The 11,759-nt window shown below is 42.5% G+C and overlaps 1 protein-coding gene across 2 annotated transcripts; it reads right to left on the reverse strand.

The window, feature by feature from the left end:
- Positions 1 to 276: 276 nt before the first annotated feature.
- Positions 277 to 11,285, reverse strand: syngr1b (synaptogyrin 1b). 2 transcript variants are annotated; one of them, XM_019862280.1, is made up of 4 exons: positions 10,900 to 11,285; positions 4,749 to 4,986; positions 3,832 to 3,977; positions 277 to 1,760 (listed from the first exon to the last, which is right to left on the reverse strand). In XM_019862280.1, the coding sequence occupies exons 1-4, from the start codon at positions 10,999 to 11,001 to the stop codon at positions 1,518 to 1,520; spliced, it is 729 nt and encodes a 242-aa protein (XP_019717839.1). In that variant the 5' UTR covers positions 11,002 to 11,285; the 3' UTR covers positions 277 to 1,517. The 2 variants fall into 2 exon arrangements, with proteins under 2 accessions (XP_019717839.1, XP_019717840.1); XM_019862281.1 differs by lacking the exon at positions 277 to 1,760 and adding an exon at positions 2,587 to 2,784 and having other exon boundaries at positions 10,900 to 11,283.
- Between the last annotated feature and the right edge of the window lie 474 nt (positions 11,286 to 11,759).

An 11,759-nucleotide genomic window follows, 5' to 3' on the forward strand; every position in this document is an offset into this window, starting at 1 on the left:
AGGCAAATATTTTTTTAAAAACAGACAAAAATAAACGGCACTTCTGGGTTGAGTCGGCATTTTTGGCCAGTTATGCCATCGCATGGATGTAGTGAGAATTGTAATACCTCTGCAGCTCTAATAAAATAATCAATGTAACTTTTTATGTCAAGACAAGTCTCAGAATGCTAGAGAGATTGGTACATTTCTTCCAAATAAATTGAAAACTGATGCGCAGTAGTGTTGAAGTTCCATATAACACATACGACAATAATAACAACAAAAAGATATCACACACCAGCTTTTCTTCTGCTTTTATTCTCGTCGGCTGGAAGCAACAACATCCAAAACATACATGTATACCTATTCAAATAGAGAACTCTTCCGGTTTTAACATATTCGACAGGCAACATCACGCATGTCTACGTCTACACACTTGCACGGTATAAAGTAAACATAGGTATGTGCATATACTGTACTTTGAAAGCTTGGTCACGTATTTTTACTCTCATTATTATTATCCCAAAATAAAAATATCTCCTCACGCAACAGAAAAGGTTGAGGCATACAGATCACCAAAAACATAGTTAATATTCCTTCTTTTGTCTTTTTACTTTCCTGGTACCGGAACGCCCTCAAGTAAAGAATCATTTGAAACACTCATATACCGAACCGTTTATGTACACTATTGATATATTTAGTTTAAAATGCAGCAATGCAGTTTCATACTTAGGCTGTTTACGTTTAAGTCAGTGGGTGTTGAGTGAGTTAAGTAAGGTGTAAAATTAGTGAGCTTGCAGTGAAATAAAAGGTGAAACAGCAGAAAAAGTAACTGATCAAGTCAATCCAATGGCAATCATTGTCAATTTGAATCTGGACCACTCGAGACTACATCAGACCTTAAATGACGAGCAAAAAGGACTCAATTGTCTTTCAAACTAATTTGCCATGCGAACACATTTTTCATTGCATTGATTCAAATCCCCATATGATCTGAAAAAGAACTGGATTCAATTTCGAATCAAACTGATGTGTGAACACAAGCCGGTTGAAATATGCCAAATTTAAAATGTCTTCATTGGATTGACTTGAGGCCCAGTCAGAACTGAAATGGAACAGGGGGGAAAAATGTAAGATCCTCCTAACCAGGATTGATTTAAGGCGTGCTTACACCTGAAATGAATCAGAAAATATACCATGATCCTCTTTTTAAAACCAGTTTGCAATGTGAACACAAACAAAGCCCAGATTAACTTTACCATGTACTTCTACTGGACTGAACTGATGCCCCATCAGACCTTAAATGACTCACAAAAAAAAAAAAAAAGCACAATTCTCTTTTGAACCGGTTCGCAATGTGAACACAAACTGATCCAGATACTATTACTTTCTAAATCCCAATCAAATGAAAACCTACCAGTGATTGTTTTGGACTTCAAAGTTCCGATTGTACTTTATTTAAACTGAAAGTGAGTAAGAGAAGACCTCCTGCTCTCTCCACTAAAGTGATCCTATTTCCCGTCTACCTCTGCAATCCCTCAGTAGTCCTGACGCTGGTAGCCGGCGTTGCCGTCAAAAACGCTGTCTCCGCCCTGCCTTCCGCCGCCGCCTCCTCCTCCTCCACCTCCGCCCGGTGGGCTCTCCAGGTCGTCTCCACCGAAGGAGGTGTAGGGTCCACTGCCGGCCGCCGCATCCTGGCTGGGGTCCGTGTACTCCTGCGAGAATAGGGCCGAGTCGGACCCCAGCTTGTAGCGTTGGAAGCCCAGGAAGGCCTGCGCCGCCTTGGGGAAGCCGAGTGTTGATCGGGGAAGTTTGATGGAAGAGACGATGCAAAGCAGAAGCGAGAGAAGATGATGGAGGTGTGTTAGAAAGCGAGAAGAAGGCAAACATTGATTAGTTGGCTGGAAAAGCACGTAAAGTTGATTACAGTAGTTGTTAGTCAGCGGCAGCAGGTAAGTTACTCCACAGAAGCTTTTTGACCAGCTCAGCATCGCCAGCCTGCAGCCGGCGCAGGAACGCGTGATGCATTATTGAACAGCTGCAGCATCGCAGTGCATATAATTCTTCTGCTTCTTTTAGTCCACAGGAGACCCAAGCACAGCTCTGTCAATCAATCATATACACTGCCAAAAACGTTTTGGTTGAATTTTCTCAATTTTATTTCGGCAAGTGATTACACGAAAAAAAAAATAGGAAAAATCATCTGGATCCAGATTATTCCATTATTCCAGTACCTAAACTTTTTTTTTTTTAAAGTATATTGATGTTGTTCTTGTTATTATATTATTATGACTTCAAGATGGCGCCGCGAAAGTGCCGATGTAGTCTGTGTCATGTCATCAATGTATCGGCTTCTCATAGGTATTCATGATGAGCGCCGAAGAAATACGCCAAAAATCGGCCCCACGCTTGCTCACGGTACTTCATAGAACTCATGTGAAGACCACAAGATTGAATAAGAGATGTGGCCCAATACTTTTGTCCATTCAATGCATTCACTAATACCAAAAGGCAAATTAGAAGCTTGTTTTTTGGAAGAAGAAGAAAAAAAAGTGTCATTCCCATTCAACATTTCAACGCAATAAAATCACGGAAGGGAAATCTTATCAAGCTTCACACGGTGGTTTTATTGCGAGCCAAAATCTGATGTTTTAAACTTTGGGAAATGGCAGAAATGATCGCGGATTCCAACAAGAGCAGCGGTCAGACAAGCGGCTGGGGAGGCTGAGGTGGGAACAGCTTGGTGTATTCCTCTTCAAAGGACACGTTCTTAAACTTCTCCATGGAGAACAGAGCCTGGGCGCCCTGTCGGAACAACACGCACGTCACACGCTGACCGAGATCGACCACTCGCGATCGGTCAACACAGTGGAGCGTTTTTCAAAAACTCTTTTCACCTCTGGACGTGAGTCTCTGTATCGGCAGTGCGCCGCACTCACTACAAGCGTTGCTTGAGAAAATACTTCACTGTTTACTTGCTTTCAAAAGTAACAAAATTACAAAGTAAAGACAACCTTTTTGGACTCATCATAATTATATTAATATGTATTTTTAAAATGGTCATAATGAGGCTGTCCAGGATTTCATTTAACATATATTTGCTACTTGTATATGAAATAAAAAGACAGTCTTTCCAATTACACAAAATATAACGAAAAAACATTCTCACATAAAGGCAGCCTTTTTTTTTAATTCATTAAACTATTAATATTGTAGTGGGGAAACACAATATTTATAATGTGCATTGTTTATGAATATAGCGAGTACATTTGGGCACCTCCTGCAGTCACCCAATCTGCTGTGACTGCCATGCGATCATTTATTTTTTCTACTTTCGTGATTGGCGGAAATCCGGTGGGGTGTGTGGCGCAGATCTGCGAGGAGGTCGCTTACCTCCTACGTTGGTAATAATTTCGCAGACGAGTGCAGGCCGTGGATTTGGCAGAGGGAGGGCTGCACCGCTGTGTTAGTGATCACAGCTGACTTCAGTCAAGCCAGACAATCAACGCAGCTCTGTTCATTCCCGTTAAACGTGGCGCGCTAGTCACGCACTACAGCAGGGGTCTCAAATTAACTTATGTGGGGGATGCTGATGATACATGGAAAAAAAAAAAACCCCAACACAAAACAACACACATGGCGAATGCTCATCTGCACCGTAAAGTGTGCACTTGGAGAACGCTTCTTTGATTGGCTGGTTTGCGTCCGGTTGAAGGAGTCAAATGACTGTGGGAGACGTCAGATTTCCCCTACACATATGGAGCTTTATGGTCGGAAATATTGAACACGTTTAACGTGCCACTACGGTAATAAAAAACAAATAAAAAAGCAAATTGAAGCATGGGAGTGTACCCAAGTGAAGATGGAGAAGAAAGAGAAGGTGATGGCGGCTCGGGCGGCGTCCCCGCGCTCCCTCAGTGGGTCGTCCTGCTGGTCGGTTGCCTGCCACTGATTGGCCAGGAAGCAGAAGCCAACGAACCACATGAAGGACCAGAAGGCTGCAAACAGGAAGTGACATGGCCAGTGAGCAGAAAGTGTCACAAATATGCGCATGACCAGCGTGTTTGCCGCCTGAACGGGCTGCAGTAAAAACTGAAAGGAAACATGAAGGCTTGAAACAAAATAAAAAAAAAACATGTTTCCACCTGCAGGTTGACTGTCACAAGGCTGCTTTAACATTTTGGCGAATAACTCAAATTTTGGTCAGTAGGCTGCCCGGTGTATTTGCTGCATAAATGGGCTGCGGTAAACATGCGAAAGAATCAAAGGGTATTTCACATAATGACATGCTATCACAGCATGCATCGGTGGGCCAAAGAAATGGAGAGGTTTTAAAAATGCGTTTTCAACTGAAAGACTGACTGCACATCAGGCTGTTCTCCCATGTCGACAAGCTCATATTAGTCGGTTGGCCACCCGAAGTAGTCTATGCCAAAACGGGCTGCGGTACAAACTCAAAAGGAAAAAACTAAAACGAAATAAAGGTTTTCGTCGGTAAGACTGTCACAAGACTGCTTTGAGACGTCGGCCTGATCATAATAGTCAATCGGTTGCCTAGACAGGCTGCAGTCGAAATCAAAAGGAAACATATGAAGTGGAGTAAAAATATGTTTTCATCCGTCAGGCTGTTTTTTGGTGCATTTCAAACAACCACATCGCCTTGAAAGTTCGCTGAGCTTTAAGCAAACAAACAGTGCAAAAGGCCACCGCGAGGCTAACAAAGGGCACGGGTGTTCTCGGCGCCTCCGCTGCCTAAAGGAACCGCGTACCTGACACGCCGATGTCGGTTAGCACCGCCTTCTTGCGGTCTTTGACGCTGCTGATCTGAGGGAAGTAGACGTCCAGGGCCAGGAAGGCCACGCAGCACAGGAAGGCCATGGAGCCCATGAAGACGCCGTAGTTGCAAGCGTTCTGGTTCTGGTTGAAAATGCAGTACTCCTGCACCTCGTTGGGTCTGTTTATGTAGCCCTCGTTGGCGATGCAGCCGAAGATGACGATGGAGAAGAGCTGCAGTGAGAGGGGAAAAAAAAAAGATTCTTACTATGGTAACGGCCTCAAGGGCAGGAAGCTCACGTCTTTGATAAAACCTCCATTCGAGGATAGGTACAGTACTGGTTGGGTGGTTGTGCTAATTAGCTTTGGTGCTAAACTATGGAGGCGAGTCACATGGCTGGCAAAAATGGATTCAAAGTAGGGCTCTAAACCAGGATTAGGGTTTCCGATGAAGGTTTGAAGCCAGGCTTAATTCAATGTTCAAATTAGGGATTTGCATTGGTGTTCAGAATTTCAATTTTGGATTTTGAGATATGTTTGGGTTCCAAAGTAGGTCATGGTTTTCAAATGAGGTTTTTAGACAAGGGTTTGGCTTCCAAACTAGGTTTAGTGTTTCAACCTAGCGCCTAGGTTCGAACTAAGGGATGTCGATTCCACTTGTTTTTCTTTTTTTTTTTTTTAAGATCAAAACCAGTACAAGTATGCACTCTCAGTATTCACTGATACCGAGTTAAGGTCTTAAACAATGCCTGTTTTAAAATAAGAAGTCAATACAGCGTTAGGGCTTCAACATAGGGTTTCAAGACAAGGTTAGGGTTCCAAATTAATGTTGCAAACCGGTGTCAATTTCCCTCCACTACCCAAAATATTTAGGGAGTCAAATTAAGATTTCAAGCCAGGATTAAAGTTTCAAAGAAGGCTTACAGTTTGAAAAGTAGAACTTCAAAGCAGTTGTTCGGGTTTCAAATTAGGGTTCCAAAACAGGGTTTGGGTTCGGGAGGCGAAAGAGTATCTGCGTGAAGGGCACGCAGGAACCGTGAGGTTTCTCTGTCTCCCTTCCTCCCTTCCCACATTGCCTTCCTCACTCACTGACATTTACCTGCAACCTTTTTCATTAAGGGGTGATGAAGACGAGGCGATGAAGGCGATTGGCTGAAGGGCGGCGGCGCTATTTATAGAGCGCCGCCGGCATCATCTGCGCACGCCATCTCCCTCGAAAACCTTACCTTGGCATCAAACCCTAATTTGAAACCCTAACTGTCTGAAACTGTCATTTGAAAACACAGCCCTTGTTGAAAATTCTAACGGGGTGCCTCAAGTCTCACCCCCGTTTGAAACCACAACTCTCATTTTTAAACCAGGCTGAAAACCTTAATTTGGAACCCTAACCAAACTTTGAAACACTAATTTGAAATCCTAACCTTAAACCTCATTTAAAAACCGTACCACTGCTTGAAACCCTAATGTGAATCCTTAACTCCAAAACAGCTGTTGGAGCCTTAAGTGTTGTTTGAAACCCTAACGCAGGCTTGATACACTAACGCTGACAACCTGCGTGGAAATGTACACAATTAACATGACACCAAATAAAAACCCAACCTCATCACTGAGCGTTGGAACTAAAGCAAGCCGACACATTCCTGGTTTGCGCTAAGCCGAGCATGTGATGTGTTAGTCGAGGCTGGCGCGCTCACGTTGGGCCTTCCCTTCCTTCGTGCTGTACCAAAAAAAGGAAAAAAAAATCACAAGACTCCAAGCAGGGATGAAAGGAGGTCCTGTGTAGGACCACATGAGGGCCTTCAGTCTTGTGATCATCAGGAGAGATGGACGTGGATATACACTGTATGTGTTCTTTGAAACCCTACCCTTGTCTTGAAAGCCTATTTTGAAGCCCTAACATGAAACCCTAATTTTTGCTTGAAACCTTAAGACTTGACGAGCTCCTTTGATGGCCGAACTCGGGATTGAAACCCTACTTTGAAGGTTCGGTTTGAAAAGATAACTTGAAACCCTGATCAAGGATGGAAACCTTAATTTGAATCAAGTGCCCTGATGTCTAACCTCGTCGTGAAACCAAACAACCCAGGCTCGAAATCCAAGGTCTAAGCTTTGATTGAAACCTTAATTTCGAAACCTAATCCTGTGTTGAAACCCCAATTCCAACCTCAAATTGAATCCCCAAACTTTGATTGACACCCTAATACTGATTTGAAACCCTAACCCAGATTTCAAACCCTAACCTTGTCTGCAAAATCCAAATTCGAAACCCTAATCCTTTCTTCAACATCCAAAGAAAAAATAAAAGAAAAACTCAGAACCATAACCTTGGCTTGAAACCCTTATTTCTAACGCCAATTGAAACCCGATTTTCAAATCATTCAAACCCTAAATTGCAACCCGAACCCCATCCTGAAACCCTGCTTTGAAAGGTGAACCAAGGTTTACACCTGTGTCTGCCGGTGTGGGATTTATCCGCCAACGGCGACGGGATGTCACGCCTGCGCTCGTGGCGCACTTCACATTCGAGTGGAGTGTTCCGTCGTGAGCACACAACGGACACGCACGGATATGCCATGACAGCTTTGGTGTGAGAATGTGACGACCTGACAAAAAAAAAACGGTACGGCGCCGAGCAGAGCTGCCGTGGCCACACAATGCGAGATTACACACAATGCCTGGAATAATCCTGATCGGGCTCAAATTGTCAACACCACGAGGAACACAACGGTATGAAACGAACCTTTGCCCAGCTAAACTACATTGAAAACCCTAACCCTGTCTTAAATTTTAAACCCAGAAAAATCTGAATGTAGGCTGGAAGCCTGACCTTGAAACTGCAACTTTAAACTCTGATCCTGTCTTGAAACCCGAATTTGAGACCCCAACCCTGGCTTGATCCCTTAATTTGAACCTCTAACACTGTCTTGCAGCCCTAATTTGAAACCCTAGCCCTTGCTGAAACCCAAATTTAAAACCTGAACTGTCTTGCAACCCTAATTTGAGACGCTAACCCTTGTTGATACCAACGTTTGAAACCGTCACGTGACCCCCCTACTTCTTTCCCTGGACCCTAATTTGAAACCCTAATCTATGTTGAAACCACAACAATGGTTTGAAAGCCCAACTCTAGTTTGAAACCCTAATTTGAAACATTAACACTTGTGGAAACTGTAACATATAGCAGAATGGGAACCTCAACTTGAAGCCCGAACACTGTCTTGAAACCCGAACTTGATGTAAAGTCGGCTTACTTCTGTACCTAGTACTTTGGAGTTATAAATAAATAAATCTGAGGGAAGCTCAAAAAAGCAGATTCCGAGTTTCAACAGGCCACATGACGCAGCGAGCGACAAAACACACTCGTGCTCGCCACAAACATACAAATGGCATCGCGTGGCTAAATTCTGACATACGAGCGCGAACAAACGTTAGCACGCAGCTGACAGAATGTTGCACTGTTTGCTTTTGTGTTGCTAAGCGTGCGAACAGTCGCTTGCCTGAATGTGAACCCTTTTCAACTATGTGTGCAATGATAGCCGTTTGAAATCTAGGATGAGCACCAAGAAAATTAGCATAGCAAAAAAAAAAAGAAAAAAAGACAATATTGGAGAAAAAACATGACATCTTTTTCAATATAAAAATATTAAATAAAAATAAAAGTTGTACACAATACTACAAGAAAAATGCTACAATATTAGACAAAAACTACAAGAAAATGTACCCCAAAAAACATTGTTGTGGAAAAAATACAGAAATATTAGGAAAAAAATTATTCAAATCTTTTTCACCAAATATTTTAAAATAATACAAATTATTAGATGAGAAAATATCAGAATACGAGACGAAAGATACACAAATATGAAATACGAATTGTATTAGTTGACGTCACCGAAAAGTTGACAAATAATGTGACAAAAACAAACAAAAAACAAACAAACAAGCAAACAAAAGTACAAAAGTACAAAAATCGTAAATGAAAATACACAAATATTTTTTTAAATAGTGGAGGGAAATATTACCACAATAGAACATTAGCCATAACATGATAAACCCTCAAAATAATTATATAAAATAAATATTAGACAAAAAAAAATATACACATATTTCATATGTAAAAATAATCAGGCCCAAAGAAAACTGTTTACTTCCTCTGCTAGGCGCTGCTGTTTTGGCTTGCAATGAGTGTGACGCTAGAGGAAATAATCCATTTTAGACTGAAAGGGACAAGGGCAATCTAAAAGCTCAGAACTCAGAAACACAACACAAATCCACATCACACTCATAATCCTTCACACTTCACCGAGCAGTCACATGACTCCTCGCCAACTCATCTTTTTTTTTCCTCCCAGTGTTGACTCAGAAAACACACAGAATCTGACGTGGAGATAAGAAAAGTCGCCACAAACGTGTGTCAAGAATGCTGGTCATATTGCTTGACTACATCCTGTGATGATCTAAGGACAAAATCACAAATGCCATTTCGTCAAAAACATAATCGACATGATCACATGAGATCCAAGACTGCAGGGACCATACCACTTTTTCTTCCGGGACAGGGGGAAGAAGTTTCATCGTGACTTCAATGGCAACAAGGAAGAACAAATCTACGTTTCTATGTCAAAATAAAATCGACATGCTGTAATTATATCAATATTAAAAGTTGCATGCATGACAAGTCTGTCTTTATAAAGATAGCACACCAATTCTTTCTCCATGGGGGAAGACGTGACACACCACGGGGACGTCACATTTTTGATTCCGGGGATGTGAGAATGCTTCCGTTGTGAGTAAAATTAAAAAAAAAAAAAAAAAAAAAAGGAAAACTAACATGGAAGGACATATTTGTGTTTATTTTTCCATCCAAAGGTTAGCTAGCAGGCTACTTCGTGGCTCATCCAATCATGTAACCGTGGCAGGACATACTATTCTTTATTCGTGTTCGAGGCCGGGGGGACAGTTTCATTGTGACTCTCACGGCATAAGAGGGGAAAAAAAGGTAACTGATAGCACTACCTATTGGTGTTCATTGGCAGGGACTTCCTGGTTCATGGAATGACGTACAACAAGGGGACAAGCCATTTTTTTAATTCTGGGGATAGGAGAAAATAAGAAAATTAATAAAGTGACATCTTTTTGTTGATTGTCAGCGAGCAGCCTGCCTCCCGCTTTGTGGAAAATTATGTAAAATTAAAAAGGCAGAGTGCTATTTTGAACCCTGGAACGGGGAAACAATTCTATCATGATGCTAAACTTAAAAAAAATAAAAAATAAAAAAAAATAAGGAAAAAAAAAAAGAAATGGATTTGTTCATTCACAAGCTACTTCCTGGTTCATGGAATGGGATGAACCATTTTGTGTGGTGACAGGAATAGTTCCGTAATTCATTGAAAAGCTATATAATTGTGTTTTGTCCATCCAACAATTAGCTAGCCAGCTACTTCATGGTTATTGGACTAATGGAATGACAGGATGAGCCATTTTGAGTTACAAGGTGGCGACCTGTGAGTGTGAAGGTGGGGCTTGGGGGGGCTCGGTTCCTTAACGTGGGCTAACAGGCTGATCCAGGCCTGAATCATAGAATGACATCAAACTATCGGTCTTAGTGTGTCAGATTCAGAGACAGGGGGCCACGGTTTCAGATGTTCGCAAGCTGGTTATTTCCTGGTTCAGAAAATGCCAAAACAACGGGACGTGCAATTTTTCTCACAAGACAAGGCTACGTTCACAATCCCCAAATTTATTATCTGTTATTCCTTGCAAAACCTCACCGTATAGCTGATCGTCACATATGAAAATATATTGTTTCGGCGCCACCTTGTGACATCCTGGAGCCAGCGAACTATGTCAAAGTGAGGGGAGGAGTTTCATTTCATCAGGCCACAGCGCTGTCTAATAGAAAAGAGTATTTTACTGCCACCTTGTGGCATCTGTAGGCACATAGTCCACCAAAGTTTAAGTCCTGCATTTATGTAAAACTACAACAGATAAAACATTTATGACTAAGCCCCGTGGAGGCTCCACCTGGACTCTCCTATTCAACCATGTTTGTTTACTGCTGCCCTTCACTGTGCACAATTACAATGACCACTTCTGGGGAGAAACGACAATTTATTTAAAAAGCGTATCATCTGTTGGTTTGCAACTCACCCACGACACAATGCGGAGTATCGTCTGAGGCTGCTGGAAGAAGGTGACCGGGTCGAAGGCTCCTCCGGCTTTCCCGGCTCCGTACGCCTGCATCCCCTCCATGGCGCCCCCGCCCCCGCCGCCTGGCTTGGTCCTTTCCTCCCCGGGCTCGCTGCTGGATCAAGCCCCGGACAAATCCCACGAACTTGTGTCCTCGCGCTTTTTTTCCTTGTTATTGTTAAAATTATTTATTACTATGATGATATGGAGTAGATTTCGCCTCCAAAAATCCCTGCGTTGGGCGAAAGGTGCGCGTGATGGACGTCTCCCTCTTCACAAATCGCGTGAACGCGCTAGCCGGTGTCACGCCCGGGACGCGGAAATCGGACACGCGCACGTCCTCACATGAAGTCACGCGCTCGCTTACGCACGTCACTGCTTATAATTGCCTCAAGGTTATAATTGTTATTATTATTATTATTATTAACAAAGAAAACGTTTTAGAATGTTTACCACATATATCAACGTATACTAAGATAACAAGGCTAAATTATTCACAATTACTCTAAATTAGCCTTTTCTTGGGAAGAGGTCAGCTATTTTTTTTTTTTTTTGCACAGGTAACGCTTGTGTCGGTAGGCTGTTTTAGCGCTCTCTGGTGGTCCCCGGTAACATCGTCCAGAGGGAGTTATCCCTATGTGTGCATAAACCGTCAGTGACTCATAGTAAACGTCATAATTGTCACATTAATGTCAAGAAGATCAAGACTAGAGAGGGCGTGTGAAAGAGTGATTTGTAGCCTTGCGGGAAAAGCGTCAGGCAAAATAACTTTTCGTTTGGACTTTAACCAATAACGACGCGCCTACGCGCTACGCAGTTCT

This window comes from Hippocampus comes, unplaced genomic scaffold (assembly GCF_001891065.2).
Source record: "Hippocampus comes isolate QL1 unplaced genomic scaffold, H_comes_QL1_v1.1 scaffold7, whole genome shotgun sequence".
Lineage (NCBI taxonomy): Eukaryota > Metazoa > Chordata > Actinopteri > Syngnathiformes > Syngnathidae > Hippocampus > Hippocampus comes.

Bases quoted from the DNA above. Each gene is read 5' to 3' on its own strand.
- syngr1b (XM_019862280.1), bottom strand. From the start codon at position 11,001: ATGGAGGGGATGCAGGCGTACGGAGCCGGGAAAGCCGGAGGAGCCTTC. The intron at 4,987-10,899 runs GTGAGTTGCAAA...CTCTCACTGCAG, and splicing joins TACTCCGCATTGTGTCGTGG to CTCTTCTCCATCGTCATCTT. The intron at 3,978-4,748 runs GTACGCGGTTCC...TCCTGTTTGCAG, and splicing joins AACCGACATCGGCGTGTCAG to CCTTCTGGTCCTTCATGTGG.